The sequence below is a fragment of the Miniopterus natalensis genome, chromosome 9 (assembly GCF_054644295.1).
Source record: "Miniopterus natalensis isolate mMinNat1 chromosome 9, mMinNat1.hap1, whole genome shotgun sequence".
NCBI classification, from domain to species: domain Eukaryota; kingdom Metazoa; phylum Chordata; class Mammalia; order Chiroptera; family Miniopteridae; genus Miniopterus; species Miniopterus natalensis.
Window position 1 is genome coordinate 79,990,213 of NC_142089.1, and position 17,214 is coordinate 80,007,426.

General features: G+C 39.3%; 1 protein-coding gene across 4 annotated transcripts in view; it reads right to left on the reverse strand.

The window, feature by feature from the left end:
• Positions 1–17,214, reverse strand: part of EXOC2 (exocyst complex component 2) — a 150,860-nt gene that overhangs the window by 65,837 nt on the left and 67,809 nt on the right. For all 4 annotated transcript variants that reach the window (XR_001602697.2, XM_016206378.2, XM_087820693.1 and 1 more), the window contains exons 11-12: positions 14,198–14,323; positions 8,398–8,522 (exon numbers count right to left, since the gene is read on the reverse strand). Coding sequence is in view for 3 of the 4 variants with exons in the window: in XM_016206378.2 (XP_016061864.1) it covers positions 8,398–8,522; positions 14,198–14,323 (251 nt within the window). In the remaining variant the exon portion in view is untranslated. The remainder of the gene's footprint in view (positions 1–8,397; positions 8,523–14,197; positions 14,324–17,214) is intronic.

Here is a 17,214-nt window from a genome sequence, read left to right on the forward strand (position 1 = left end):
TCATTGCTCTTCTTCAGAGGTTTTACAGTCTACCTTAGGATAAAATATATGACAGAATTCTGAAATTAATTTTTTATCTATTTACTGATACCCATGATTTCCTCTGATATTTCTCTCCTCCTTAAAGTAATGTGCAGATGACTACATTGCATTGATTAAAGAGAAATCTATTCAATTGAATTTCAGTTAACTTTTAATTACCAACTTTCCTAAAAACTAAATATTATTATATAAAATGCCTTAGAAAGGCGAGCTTAGGAAACTTTCCAAATAAAGAAGTAACATAATGGTACAATGTAAAAGAAAATTCTGGTATTTCATTAACATAATATAAAAGTTATCTTTTAAAGTTAAAACGTTCATGTATTATTGGTTAAAGACAAGTCAAGAAAACTTTCACATTAAGAATAATTGCATTACAAATGATGATATTGACCTGAAGTTAATTTTAAAACATAAGTAATGTTATACATATTTTATGTATAAGCTAGGAACATAGTGTATAGAGTCGGTTTATATAATGAATATTACTGACGTGAATGCATAAAAGAAGAGTAAGGACTGCAAATGTTTTCAACAAAAATATCAGACACACCTGATAAAAAGTTGTCAGCATACACTCAGACAAACAACTTTTCAGGCTCTAATCTACAGTTAACTGAAAATTTTATGTTAAAGTATGCAGCTTTATCACTTTTTCTTTCTGGAAATACACTTTTGCTGTGAAATAATTAAACTTTAGTTTCTGAAAAGAACCAAACCCAAAATGTACCACAATAATAGTTCAATAAGCAAATTCCTAAGGTCACTGGCAAACAACACTCAAAATTCTTTGCACACCAAGATTTAACTCAGAAACTGATGTTTTTGTCCCTTTATTTTTATGACACGTGAGAAGTGACTGAAGTGCTTTAGAGTTGCAGTGAGAAGTGACTGGAGAGGTCGTGTGAAGAGCGTGACAAGCTGGGAGAGGCTGCAGTTACCAGGGAACCAGGAGGGCATCTTAGGCTGCAGGAGGGCAGGAGGGATCCGGAGGAGAGCTGAGATACTCAGAGGCTTCTGAGGCACAAGTGGCTGAACCTAGTGATTCCACTGGGAGTTTCAGCAAGAAAGGAGATGTCAAGAGTGACTTCCATCTGAGTCACGACCACTCAGGTAAGTCCAAATGGCCCTGAAGCTGTTAGTCTACTTTCTGTTTCTGTCAGGGTGACGCTCTGATTCAAAACAAGACTTGGTGATAGAGTCGCCCAGGTGTGCAAAAGCAGACACGTGGCCCCTGCTTACTGAGCCGATGAAGAGCTATTCTCTAAGTGCTGAGTTTTCATCAGGTCTCTGTCTTAGGTACTTACTCTTTTTCCTTTATACTCCCTCACTAATTTATTCTCAGAGCTTCAAATATCATTTCTATCTAAGGCCGTTCTACTTTGGGACCTGCACCTAATTCTAATGTGTATGTGGGAGGGGGAGGGGGATACGAGGGGCTCCCCACACAACAAATAATTCTCCAGACCCCAGCTGGGTGTCCGATAATTCAACTCAATGTTGACATTACCAGGAGTCAAATTCCACAGTTAGTGGTTCAGTCCTGCAAGACTGCCCCGGCCCCCCTCACCACACACAGGCACACACACACAGGCACACATGCGTGTACACTCAGATGCCAATCACGAGCCCAGGTTATCACCTGTGCTTCTGACTGACTGGCTACAGGCTGAAGGTTCCTACGAACCCCTCCTCAGTTCCAATAAATTTTCTAGAGTGGCTCAAAGAACTCAGAGAAACATAACACTTGCTAGATAACTGACTTATCATAAAAGAATATAACTCAGGGACAGACAGATGGAAATGACGCACAGGGCAGGGCAGGGCACCCCTTCTCTGAGCAGGCTACTGACACAGAATCTCCACATGTTCACCAACTCAGAAGCTCTCTGAACCTTTCCTTTTGGGTTTCAATGGAGGCTGGGTTAAATCATTGGCCACTGGTGACTAAGCTCAGTGTCCGGCTACTTAGGAGGTTTGGGGGTGAAAGCTCCAACCATCCAATCACATGGTTGGTGTTCTGGGCAACCAGTCCTTCAGCATTAGGTGGGGACCCTAAGCCACCTCATTAACAAAAGATACCTTTATTATTCCTCACTTCAGAAATTCCAAAGGTTTTAGGAGCTCTGTGCCAGGACAAAGACCAAATAGATATTCATATATCATATATCACATTTTCAAATTCATATATACAGCCCAAATCTTTCCTCTGACAATTTGAATTTCAGATTGCCTACTTGATATTTCTTCTTGAGTAAGTCACAGGAATTTCAAATGCAACACATTAAAATGAAGAACTGAGATCTTCCCCCAGTGAAGTTCTTTCCCAGGTCTTTCTAGGAAAACGGCACGCCCACGCCCTTGGGAGCCGAGGGAGCTGTACCTGAATCCCTGTCCTCATCACCGTCATGCAACCCATTGGTAATCCTGGTGAACACTGCTTCCAAAACACATACAAAACTGGTCATTTTCTCTCCAACTCTACCAACAGAACCTTAATCCAACCACTGTTTCCTGGCTGGACGGCCTCAAGAGCATCTCACCTTGGTTTTTGTTCCCTGCCAACTCATTCTTGAACAGGCAACCAGAGTGGTCTTTCTGAAACCAAAAAATCTGGTCAGGTAACTCCACCACTCATAGTTTTTCCATGGCTAGCACAGCACCTAGAATACGAACTCCTTCCCAGGCCTGCTCCCTGCCTCGGCCCTTGCTTCTCTCGGCACACTCGCCCACTGCTCAGTATACTCTGGATGCTGTGTCTTTCTTCCTGCCCAGCTCCTGTCCCGTTTTGTGTGTGTTGCTCTCTGCCGAGTGCACCCTGCCTGATGCTTAGTGTAGCTGTTTCCTCCTCTTGCTTCAAGTTTCAGTTTCAACAGCATCTCCACAGATACCTTCCCTGACCTCCAGCCCACCACTGATATTCTTTCTCTTAACACTCTGTTTCTAGTATAGCTGTTACCAAAATTTAGGATGGAGGGGAGAGGACATGTTTATCTTGGTCACTATTTTACCTATATTGTATGTATGTATATTAAAATTTGTGGGTGTATCATATGTGTGTACATGTGTGTGTTTCAGTACCTGGCACACAGAGGTTTTTCAGGGCATTCAATAAATATCTGGTGATGAAGTACCAAGGTTAGGGCTCTTCAGAACCTTCTGGAACCCATTTCAGAAGGCATGGTGGCCCTGAACACCACCAGCTTAACTGAAAGGGCTTCTTTAAAACACCTGAGTCTCCACACAGTAGGCTGACCCTCTGAAGATCTGTGGGCATAACCCTGTGATATGCTCCTGAAATGTCCAGCAGATCAATGCTTCTCCTGGAGACTTAAGATGTCAACAAAAGGGAGGAGCAGAGGTTTAAGAAATGTGTGTGAATGCTGGGGCCGGGAGGACTGTTTTAGGTGTGGATTTAGATGTTGCTGAGAAGCCAGAACCTACTGTGATGTCAGGAGGTATCCTGTAACAGGGAAATCTACGTTAAGGACATGGTGATGCTTAATTCTCTGTGTCAACTTGACTGGGTCATGGATGCCCAGAAATTTGGTTACACATTACTCTGGGTGAGTTTGGGAGGGTGTCTCTAGATGTGATTAATATTTGAATTCATAGGCTGAAGGAAGCTGCTTGCCTTCCTCAATGTGGGTGGGTCCTGGCCAATCAGTGAAAGGTCTGAATAGAACAAAAAGGCCAAAGTAGGGGGACTTGCTACAGCTTGACTGCCTGAGCTGGGACATTTGCCTTTTCCAGCCTTCAGACTGGAACGGAAACAATGGTGATTACCAGGTCTTAAGGCCAATGGCTATCAAATGGGAACTACACAAGGGCTCTCCTGAGTCTCCAGCTTGCTGACTGCAGCTGAGCGTGAGCCCTGTTAACCTCTATAATCATGTGAGCCAATCCTCATAATAAATCTTTGTCTTGACATATATGGCTGGACACAGAACCAGCATCCTCTTGATTCTGTTTCTCTGAACCCTAATAGAGTCCTGGGCTAGTGCTGTGGAGGAACGGATGGAACTCTGAACGAAAGGTGTCATTTGTCTCAAGGAAGGGTCATGCCAATATAAAACTGTGACATATCTTGACCGTCAGATGGCGTATTTTCTAGTTGTATCTGCCATAGCAGCTGATACTGAACTTTTCATATATTGGGCTTGTTCACTGGGAAGATTATTTCATAGTCCTTTGTCTGTGAAATATTTTCAAATCAAAGAAAAAAGTGAGAATCAATTATTAAAATACATGTTAAAATTAAGGCAAAATTTTGTCAGAACAATTTTGCCCACCACACATGCTAATGAATACATGATGCCATCTACTGCACAGAATTATTTTATGAACTTCAAGGGCCCGTCTCCAAATATGTGAAAAATGGAAGGTAAGGGGTTAGCTGTGAGGAATACTTCTTGCCATCATTAATTAAAAACAGCTTTCTTATTGTTTTAACCTAATGAATAATTGAACACCTCCAACACACTGAATTATGTAAGTCTGCTCTATTTTTTAAATCTAATTTTGAAACATAAAATGCTATATACTATAAATTATAAAACTTTTTAAAATTCTGATTCCTACTATTTAAAAATTATTTGTATGCTTTAAAATTTTCATCCCAAAATACCCTGTATTTAAAATATATCTTAAGGTGAGATCTTAACCTACAATTAACCATTTCGTTAACTAAAAACCTTAACTCTTTCCTGCACACACAGACCAAAACTACTTTGTGGTGAGACCAACGGCTAGATTTCACTGTTTTGATTCACATATGTTACTTTACATGGGCTTGACTAGTTTGAAGAACTGACTATTTTTTAAACTGTTGAAAACTCCATCTAACTCTTCAACGGATGGGTTCTTAATGAAACAAAGTTCTATAACAAGAAATTTCAAGCAAACTGGGTTTTTAAATGTTACAGAGCTTTCTTGTTGAGATAAAGTAGTAACTATCAAAAGCCCAGAGCTCTTCCCATCTTTAAGTTTCTGGATCTCACTCAGAGAATGAAATGGTAGACACACTTTCTTAACTCTCCCATTCTCTTCTGCTGCCCTTTGGTGTCTTTTTAGCTTTTCAATAGAGGGTAAATAGTTTAAAAACATGCCCAAATATGTAGAGAAATTATATTTAATTAATAATTATTACTATAAACTTCTAAGAAAAATTCATAAATATGATTAGGTAGAAATACTACAGACATTTCCAACTCGGAACAACTAATTAAAACAATTTTTCAGTAGTAATGTTCATGAGTTCAGAAGTAGCTCATTTATTTTACAACTAGGTATAACCTGTAAGGAAGGAAAATGTATTCCCTTTTACTAAAATACCTCTGGTCAAAAGTACCTGGGAATTTTACAAACTAAAAAGACCCACAATAAGGCAACTACTGTCGATGTGTGGTCGACCCACAGGAACTGATCCAATTGGAAGGAAAAAAACCACTTGGCTGGAAAAGAGCTAGGTGTAAAATCCATTTCCTAAGGGGATTCCTCAGATGAGTTCACCCACCTTAACACTGCTCAACACTAATCTAGCAGTGCTATCCAGTATTTCTTAATGCTATTAAACTGTTCACTGAATACCTATATGCACCAGGGCAATGAGATTAAAACCACAATGAGGTGTCACCTCACACCTGTCAGAATGGCTCCATCAACAAATCAGCAAACGACATGTGCTGGCGAAGGTGTGGGGAAAGGGGAGCCCCAGTGCACTGCTGGTGGGAATGCAGACGGGTGCAGCCACTATGGAAAACAGTATGGAGGTTCCTCAAAAAATTAAAAATGGAGCTGCCTTCTGACCCAGTGATCCCACTCCTAGGAATGTATCCTAAGAATCCTGAAACACTAATCAGAAAGAATATATGCACCCCTATGTTCACAGCAGCACAGTTTACAATAGGTAAGATCTGGAAACAGCCCAAGTGCCCATCAGTAGATGAGTAGATAGAAAAGCTGTGGGACATTCACACCATGGAATACTATGCAGCTGTACAAAAGAAGGACCTCGTACCCTTTGGGACAGTATGGATGGACCTGGAGAATATTATGCTAAGTGAAATAAGCCAGGCAGAGAAAGACAAACATCACATGATCTCACTTATATGTGGAATCCAAAGAACTTAATAAACTGATGAACAGAATAGATTCAATGACATGGAAGCATGGATCAGACTGACAAATGTCAGAGGGATGGAGGAGGGCGGGTGGGTGGAGGGGGAGAGAATAACCAAAGAATTTATATGCATATATGTACAACCCAAGGACACGGACAATGCTGGGGGGAGGGACTGGGAAGGGAGATGGGACGGGGTGGAACGGGTCATTGCAGAGAAAAAGGGACATCTGTAATATTTTAAACAAAAATAAAATTTAAAAATTAAAAAAAAAATACTGGAGTAAATGTTTATTCCAAATAATAAGAGCAAATTCTTATTTATCTTCCAGACACTGAAATAAGCACTTCACTTATGTTAACTCACTCAATTCTCAAACTAGCCTTATGGAGTGAGCAGAGAAGTGAAGTTATTGCTAAGGGCACAGCTAATATATGATAAACATTGAGTGTTTCTAATTCGACACCAGTGTTCCGTACAAAAACATGTGAGCACTATGTGGCCATGGCACCGATATGGCAACATCTAGCCTTCCCAGGCCTCATACAAGCAACCTGAGTTAGAGATGGAGCAGATTAAAAGAGGAACTAGGCGAAGTGAGTGGTGCAGCTGTCCCACTGTGGGAAAGGGCAAGAAACCCAAATCTGTTCTCAGCATAGTAGTCATTCAACTCCAATCCAGACAAGTGAATAAAAATGTGAACTGATGGGGAAATGTCTGAAAGCAGAATGTTGAGAAATTTTTTTTCAGGACACCTGAAAAACTAAAATTAAAGCACTTTCTTCCTCAGCCAGCAATAAGCAACTTTGCATTTATGAAGGTCAGCCAAACCCTACATTTATTTTATGGGAGACTGACTTTCTCTGTATGGCTAACTTTTCAACATACCTTTTATATAACCAAGTGATACAAAAAGAATATAAGAAAGTTGTGACACTCATTATTGCTAAATATTTAAATGTTCACTTAGAAAGCACAGTAGCTGATACACATTGAAATTAAAGGCAGGAAAAACACAGTGATAACTCATGCTGAGGGGGCTGACTTCCCTACAGAGGCTGTTTTCTGATGCATTCTCATTATTCTGTTTTCATGCACGAAGTAAACTTCATGGTTTAGGTAACTAACCATTCGTAGAAAGAAGAATCTAGGGATCTACTAGGTTTAAAAGAAACAGTGGAAAAATAAGAATTAAATATACAATGGGGAAAAACAAAACAACAGCTCCAGAGCCCAACTCTTCTTCTTTAAGAGCAGCATACATGTCCGCGGTCAAACAAGGCTGGATGGGCCACTGAAGGCCGTATACCCAGCCACTCTTCACCAAGGAGAGAGGTCCTGAACCACAAACAAATGCTTGGCACAAAAAGGCAAAGACTGTACAGCCCTTTCCACATCCATTGTCTGCTTTGGCAAGTGCGAAAGTAGCAGGAAACAGCTTTACTGTCAGGAAGATCCCGACCTCCCCAGCTCTCCCAGGGCTGTAAAGAGTTCTCTCTGGAGACATGAAGCCAGAGCTGCCTTCTGCATGTTACAAGTGGGGCCTCCCTAGCAGCTGGAGGCAAAAGGTATTAGAGTGTCTATTCCAGGACCCAGGGGCCTCTTGCGGGCACCTGAAGTGACACTACAGAGTGATGAGTCTAAGCTCCAGTACTACACAGAGAAGTCATAACCCCTACGCTACCAATGATGATTAAGGCACTAAGTAAATGTGTGACCTGCGAAAATATAAAGGCTTATAGCAACTTCTGTAGAATGACCACGGGGACTAAAGAACAGAACCTTTACATTCCATCCACCTAGGAAATCGCCTAATTATATGAATTATTTCGAACCCGTGTGCAAGCATTTTATCCTTTGCTCACAGTCCACTGCACAATCATTTCACCCACAATTTCACCTAACACTATACTTCATTCAGAATCCCTGAAAATATTTCAAATTTTCTTTTTTTCTTTATCTCATTTAATCATCACAATCATCCTTGGAAACAGATATACTCAATATTTTCTTTTTACAGTTGAGGAAACTGAGTCCCAGGACAATTAACTTATTCAAGGTCATACAGTTATTAAGTGCTAGGGCTTTATAAGGCTTTTAACTAATCTTAAAATATCTGACACTAGTTATTGGTGTTTTAAGGTTTTAAAAAAGTCACTTCAGAATCTAAAATTTTTAAGACTAAAAACACACAACAACTCAGCTATATCTATAGTCATATTTGTGTACATACCTCACTGAAAAGGCTTCCATTAACATATGAAATCCAGAGTTTCCAGAAGTTAGGCAGCTGACTTAAAAGGAGCTTGGTCAATTTTTCAACAAATGCTACTCGGTGGGGAGATTTGTACCTCCATGCTGGGGGGAGAATGAAACACCATGAATATACTTTGAATCTGGAATAAAAACCTGTTTACACACACAGCCATTCCCGCCTGCAACTGCGCTCCACTTGGCTGCAAAGCAGTAATATGCCATAATATGCCGAAAGACCAGCATGTCGTCTTCCCATCACCCCACCTCCAGGCTGCACTCTCCCCAGAAGTCCCTGCTTTCTCCTCGGGCATGGCCAGCAGGGCAGGGGTAGGGGCAGGCTGTGAGGAGGGCACAGCCCAGAGGCAGGGGGCACTTCACAGAGGAAGTTGTTTTGGCTTTTCAACGCTGTTTGTCTTCAGGATGTTTTATTTCTCTTTAAAAAGTCATGCCTTCAAACAGCAAAGTGAGGCAAAGGCAGGGCTGCCCCACAGCCAGTGTTTAAATTTTGAAGCTAATATCAACTTATTAGAAATGCTACTATCTACCCTATGCAGTGAAAATTCAGTAAGAAGTCAAGTTATCACAAAGGAACATATTCAAGAACAATCATGTAATGAATAACTCCTCCCGAAACAAAGAAATTTAAGAAAAAATAACACTTTTGAAGCCTCTTGGGTTACATGTAGCTTAAGGCAGTTATTGTAGTAAGTGGGAAATGAGGTCTTACAGCTTTCCTACTGGAAGGCTAAGTGGGCGGAAAGGCAGCAATCCTGCGAGCACTGGTCACTGCCAGCCCCTCCGCCTCTCCACAGCGCTCACTTCCCCGGTCCCCTTCCCTCCGCACCTCCATGCATGCCCGGCAGGAGCGGGCAGAGGCACCCCCACAGCCCAATCCCCAGCAAGAGGAGGAGCACTTGGGGCCAACTTCTGACTTCTGCTCCGCAACTTCAAAGCAAGTCAAGAAAGGGAGCTTTCATTAATCCCTCCATCAACTACCCACTTCCTTTAAAACACTCCCAGGCAAAATAATGTTTTGTGGCTTAATATTACCATTATTATCCTAGTGGGAGAAGATGGATTTTATCCTCAAATGGGAATGTTTAATAACGTTCTAAACAGACAATATGTGGTTAGAAAAGAGGACTCCCGTGGTACACAGTGAAGTCTGCCACCCACCCTTTGTCTCCACTGCCCAGTTCGCAACTCCAGCCATGAGAAACCACTGTTATTAGTTTCTTGCGATTCTTTCTGAAATGTCTTTTATATACAAAGGCAAAGAGAAATATGTATTCTCCCTCCACCCAAATGAAAGCACACTAAAAACACAGCTTTTTTTCACTTAGTGAGTCCTGAAGTTCTCCCATGTTTCCCCTCCCCCACAGTTACATAGTGTTTCATGGAAGTATCATTATTTACAAAGTCCCCTCCTAACGGACAGGACTGTTTCCAGTCTTTTCCAGGTAACATCAGTGCTGTACCTCATCATTTAAGCATATGTGCAAGTACAGATGCTCCTCAGCTTACTATGGGGTTACAGTCCCATAAACCCACTGTAAGTTGAAAATATTGAAGGCAAAAATGCATCAAACACATCTAACCTACCAAATGTTATAGCTTAGCCTCGCCTACCTTAAACACGATTCGAAGCCAATATCCCCCCAAAAAAACAAAAAACTGGCAACACAGTATACTGTAGAGCGCTGGCTACCAGCCCACATGACTGCCTCGCTGCCTGGGAGCAGCAGCTCACTGCGGCCCGGCCTCACAGGCCAGTATCCAACGGCGCATCCAACCCAGGGGAGGGAAATCGCAATTCAAAATTCAAAGTATGGTTTCTACTGAATGTGTACTGCTCTCATAGCATCATAAAGTTGAAATACCATTAAGTCAAACCATCATTAAGTGGGGGACCGTTTGTATAAATATAGAATAAATTCTCTTGGATCCAAGGGTACACAGAGTTGTGGTTTTGACAGGTATTATTAAAATGACCTCTCCAGGGATTATTTACACACCCACGAGCAACACATGCAAGTTACAGCTTCCTTACAACCTCACCAATGAACAAACAGACCACATAAAACCCAACACCATAAACACTGGCGTTTTTTGTCAAGCCAGTATCTCACTGCAGTGTTACAGTGCCTTTTAGCTTTTATTATGACTGAAGTTGAGCACCTATTTATATGCTTAAGAGCCATTCAGACTTCTTTTTTGTGGTCCATAGAGCCTCTTAATTTATTGGGCAGGTTAGTCCTTTGTCTATATTATGAGTTGCAGGGAAAGCTTTAAATTCACTTGTCATATATGGGAAAGGCACGGTCCTTACTTAGGTGCACACTGCAAACTTGCACTTGTTCAACCAGCCAACATTTCCTGACTGTCCACCTTGTGCTAACTCTGTGGCCGCACTCCAAGGTCTGTCCATGAGGCTCACCATGGATTGATGCCCAACAGCACAGGTCCCCTGCAGTTAAATGGACAGCCAATGAAAGGGGTCCTAATGGTAACATGACATGAGTCTAGTGAGATAAGAGGTATATCTTATCTGCAGACAGAGCTGAAACAGACTCCAGAGAAGCACTAACTGCTTTCAGAACAGCAGGTAGCATGTTACATAGCACAGGCCACGGCCTAGTGTGTCTTGGGCCAGTGACAAGGTAAAAATAGGACAAGAAAATCTAAACACTGAAAGAGCATTGGAAGACCTGCCTCATACAGTAGGAAGTACTCTTACATGATTTATTCCCAAAATCGATGTTTCAAAAGATGTGAGCTCCTCCATGCAGCTACACTGACCACGATTTTGTGTATCCCTCTTGTGAGAAACTCACCTGGTATGCTTGTATCACATACGCTTTGCAGGGCTTGTTTTAAATTAAAGTGAAAGCAATCTAACCTGAACACAAGTCCCCAGGGGCTATGAAGTTGGACAAGCTCTTTGTGCAGTCTGTCTGGCCTGCATTACTACACATCCATAGATTCTACATATATATATAACCATCATATATAAACGAGTTGGTCTCAAAGATCAGTCTGTCACAGAGAATGCCTCCACCTCAAGCAAAAAGAGGAAACACAGCCTTTTCACCAATCTAAAAGAAAAATTTGTTTTGAAAACTACAAAATAAATGAACATAAAGTAAACTCAGCTACTCTCATGTTAAATATATCAACCAGTAAGTATTCTAACTGCAATGATTTTATGATAGAAGTCTTTAAACAATTTAAGTAAGATTCCAAGAGGCTTCCAAAAAGATTCCTTGAGCTGAATCTTTTTATGGCACATTAATCAGTAAAATTATTTTGTCTGAGTTCACCATAGTATGGAGTGTTAACGTAAGTACTACACAGTATTGTCAGATCACCATGCTGAGTGGAAGTTCTGCAATTACTTAATGTGTTGGAACAGTTCTTGGAAAACAGATGGGTTCCTGTAGCCTACTGCCCAATGACAGAGAACAATTCTTAGTCTCCTGTTTTATTTTATCTTTTTATTAGTAGCAGATTCTTTATATCTGTGTATTGATGTAATAAGAATTCTTTCCCCCCCATTCCTAAGTATACTTCATTCAAATTTTGATCACTGACATGGAAAAATGATTTTGGATTTTCTTTTCTTATGAATTCAACATGCACCAGTTAAAGGACTCCTACATACTCTCTCACTGGCAGAATACCTTCAAGAGGTATTTCCCAAGACTAACGGAAAGAACTAAGTGGATATGGTAGGAATGTCCAAATTTTTTTGATAGAAATTAAAAGTATGTAGGCTCATAAAGTTGCTTTGATCACAAAGTTAAGAACAAGTTTCTTCAACTTTATTCATACCTATTTTTTAATATAAGCAATTTTTCAAAATGTTCCAATTTCAAGTAATAATTTTAGGGAAAATAAACTTGAATTATTTTACTTCCACTTCTAGCAATGTTGGAGTAACAAGAATTGGGTTTAACCTTCTTCAGTCATAAACAACTAGAAAACTGGAGGGAAAAGAGATAAATAGCTGTTTTGAGACACTTAACAAAGAATGGGAAAGAAAAATGTGTGGAGAGTCTACATTTGCCCTGGCTTTCTGCCTGCTGACAATTTCCAGATGACAGAGGCATAGGGAGGAAGAACCTAAACAAAGCCCAGTAGCCTGAGTTGGAAAGATGAATTTCAAGGAGGTGGAAGTGAACGGGGAAATGCAGGGAAGAATTCTGCAAAGTAAGGAGGAATCTGCAGAAAACAAGCTCCAAAACTCTGCATAAGGGTCTTCTTTACCGAGTACTAGGTCCAGCATACACGGTGTAAGATCAAGATTCCCACCCGGCCAGGTATAGCTCAGTGGCTGAGCATCAACATATGGTCCAGGAAATCGTGGTTCGATTCCCAGTCAAGGCACGTGCCTGGGTTGCGGGCTCGGTCTCCAGTGGGGAACATGCAGGAAGCAACCCTTCAACGACTCCCTCATCATTGATGTTTCTCTCTCTCTCCCCTTCTCCCTTCCGCTCTCTGAAATCAATAAAGATATATTTAAAAAAAAAAAAAAAAGATTCCCAGAGATCACATAGGCAGGGAGACTTTCTAGTTCTCAACAGCCTGAGGGAACAGTCCTTGCCAATTACCTGGGCCATTCAGTGAGATCTAAGAGATCCTACCTCAGTTGTAGGGCTGAAGTATCCCTAGAGTGAAGGCAACTCTAGACCTGCTCTAGCAAACTTGCAACAGGTTTTGAATGGATCAAACTTACTGCAAGCAGCTGATAAAACCAAGTCCAGGGCTCTTCAAAGTAAGGCAACAAAACCCTGACACTCGACACTGGATATTCAGTGTCTGGGAAACAATAAAAACACGAAACAATAAAAACACGATTAGCCATGCCAAAAGGCAGGGAAATGTGAACCACAACCAGGCACCAGGAAAAAAATTAGTCAACAGTAACAAATCCAGAAATAATGGAGATGACAGAATTAACCAATAATGGCAAGCTGTCCTTAGGATGAACATTCATTCATATTTATTAACGAAAGCTTAAAAAAATTCCCTACTTCAATACTTGTAAGAATAACATGAAATACTTCCAAATAAACTTTAGAGGTATCTGAATTTAGTATAAAGAAAGGTATTTCTATTACTCTATTTGGATTTTTTAATTTCTATTATTGAGGTTAGAATCAGAAATACCAGTGACTAAGAGCATCTAACTGGCACACAAATGCATTAGAATCAATATATTTTAAATCTCATATAGGTAAATAAATAGGTAAATATCAACCTTACAAAGTTTAGAAATGTAACACAGTACAATCTGAGATGCCTTATCTCATGAAAAAAGACTAACAATTAATTTTTGATTAACAATAAATCCTTCTTTCCAAACCAAATTTTAAAATTCATTAGTAAGATGTCTTTCTCTGTATTGACTACAGAAATTACTTTGTTGCAAAATTCATCTTGAGTAAGTTCTCACAGAATTTTTTCTGTGGCATATTTTTAAAAATTAAACCACAGCAAAAATAAAACTAGACTCTTAACCTAATATGTTGAATAATACTAACCTGTGGCTACTGACTTATTAAGAAATCAAATGGCATGTATTTAATGTACAACGTAAGATGCATTTTAATTATTTAAATTTAATTACTGGGTAGTTACTTAATAAGAAGAGATGAGGACTGGTAATATTTAGCAGTAGTAATAGAACTAATTATGGAAATTTCCAAGAGAAAAATGTTTTAAATTACACAAGTATCAATTTAAAAGACAAAATGGGCATAAAGAGAGACACTTACTGTCATCTCGGCCAGACTGAAAGCTGCTGCCCCGCTTCAGCGACGCTGTCTGGCTCAGATGGCCCAGTGCTGAGGGCCGCACATCGCTATCCAGGTCCACCACGGGACCGTGCAGGCCTGCAGTACCTGGAAGAGAGGGGACATTCTGTCAGTTCTATCTATTCATACTTAGTTAATTTCATTTAAAAGACTGCTTCTCTGAGTTATTTCTTGCTCATTTTTCCATTCCTTTAAATACAGCATCTACTAAGTAAAATAAAAAATATTTCCTCTAAATAGCTTTTAAAAGTCAGTCCCACCATGGCGGATTTGGAGGATTCAATCCATTACTTTGGATTAATACAGAGATGCAACAAATCATGGAGTGAAGCCTTTATGGCCCTTTAGAATGGATGTTCAGTAAAGCTGGGGCGGGGGATGTTCTAGAACATAAAAACCAGCACGAGAGAAACCACTTTTGAAAAACTACTTGGCACTGGGAAGGGAAGACACAGAGGTCTGAGTTTTAATGGAGCAGATCCACAGCACAAATCTTTGACTTCTCCCTTAAAACTTAAATCTCCAATCCTGTTTCTTTCTTTCTTTGGGATGCGGAATCTGGGATTTCTATCAGGGATTTCTATTCCTGATGCCAGTGCCAGCCAAGCTTGTGTGGGTCCTCTTCACCTCACAGTTGCTATTCCAGGAGCCTCATGTGTCACTACTGTCAAGAAATTCTCATTGTCCTGGATTAATATCACTGAAATATTCCAAAATGTCCCCAGAATTCCAACCCAAATCATTCTTACAACCAGGAAACATTTTTTTCTAAAATGAGTATCAAGAGCTATTAGGAACGGAATCTCACGTTGCTAAATGTGTTATTAAGACACATTTATTCACTTTAAGTGGTAAAATGTTCCGTTCAATAGACAGAGGTGCCTATAACCCCCGCCCACTCTGAGCTCTTCAGTTGAGCATCTTCCAACAAGCTGAACTCAATGAACATTTAGAGTGCTTTCCGAGCACAGGACACTAAACATTCCCTGTGAAAGTGCATCACACACCTCCCTGCCTTATTTTCCACTCTCTCCCGAAAGGCCTCACTCATTCCTCTTCTCCCCTTCAACTCTCATGCTTTAAAATGCTAACTGCATCAAGTCCTGCCAGTCTCTGGGTCAGAAACTACTTTTTCCGGGGTAAGGGTTAAACACTGTATCTTGGTCCAGTTACTGGACTTTTGCAATAACTCCCTCAAAATACACGGAGTGACACTGATCCTAAATTAGTCAATAAAAACCCTATTCCTTATTTCATAAATTAATAAAATATTAAAAGCTTACATATTTGTTTTCAGGTGCAAAAAATAAAACATGTTTGTAAAATAATAATTTTATGCCACTGATAATGTTAGCTATTCAGTAACACTGAACAATTATTTATTGGACAGCTCCTATGTGCCAGGAACTGTACAGACCTTGGGGATAAGATGATGAATAAAAGATAAGGCCTTGTTCTCAGGTGTTTACATTATGGTGGTGGAGGCACAAAATAAAACAATAAATAAATAAGCAAAATACAGTAAAAAGTGCTATGGAGAGCCTGTTTTATGGGATCGTCCTATCATGAGCAACTTACGGTGCTATCTCCTGTATTCTCACAAATTCTACCAGGTAGGTTTTATAGAAATAGAAATTAAGTCATTTGAACAGATTTTTTTTAGTGGAATACAATTTTATTGAAGACTTAAACTGTGTTTCAACTATTGTGCTAAATGCTTTACTTACATGCATTTCTACTTTGGTAAACATATTTAAAATACGAAGGTTTAAATAATTTTAAGAAAACAAAATAAATGTAATTCAGGGTAAAAAATACAAACAATGGAAAAATAGTACTTTTTATAACTGATTTTTTCTACATTAAAGAGGAATTCATATAGTCAGCACTACTATATATTCTATATAGAATTCAGGAAGTTAATATCAAAATACCAATTTTCTGAAACAACTTCAAAGTATAAAGAGGCTTGAACTTAGTATCACATTAAACATTTATATAAAAATTTATAATTTATATTAAAATGTATATAAAAAGGTACAAGAAACGAATGCTTTAATTTAAAATGTTACATGTTACTCTTGAAGGTTTCAGGACTTTAAATTTCTGACTAAAAAGGAAAAGACTTCCTAGTTTCCTGAAAGTACACTATATACCATTCTTACAAAAAATATAATTATCATTAAGTAAATTTTCAGAAAAAGTTTTTCTACATAACTGATATGTTTACAACTTTAATCTAAGTTGTTTAAGATTAAGGTATTTATGTAGCTTAATTTAAGTAACTCGGATTCTTAAACTGTTAAAGACTGATTTATCTTTCCCTGAATTAAGAATATGCTGTTCTTCTATTAGAAACCATAGCATAATTTTCTCGGATATCAGTAAAAGAAAGATAACATGAACTAAGTTCTTAATTGGTGGTGTTGAAGTACCAGCAAGTAGGTCACAGCAGCAGGAAGCTAGAACAGCAGTCCACCCCCGGGACTAAGGGCATCTGTAACACATCTGCAAGGCGTGTTTCTGCTGAGTGGCCAAAAGAGGGAGCTTCAGCACTGCACACAGACACTGCCCAGCAAGCAAAGAGGCCATTAACTCAAATGGGTTTTACTCCCTACCATTTTGAACCTTTTTTCTGTCAAAAAGAAAGGTCTTATGATGAGTTATTTTACAGGAAATTAATAGAATTATCCTTTGAAGAGAAAATTAGTGAAAACATTTTAAATTTCAGTTGTCAGAAATCAAGTATATTTAAAAAACCCTCGAAGATTCAGATTCCTTTTAAATTTTTACCCCACAAAAGAATTAACAAATATGAAGTGGTTTTGATAACAAAGCATTACTAAAAAGAACCAAAAAAAAAGAATGAAACAGAAAAACATTTTCTGTAACAAAATCAGCAAAAGGTTTTAAAATATCTTACAAGAAGTCAGTTTATTTTCTCTTGATTGTTTAACCTCACAATATGATAGCAATAC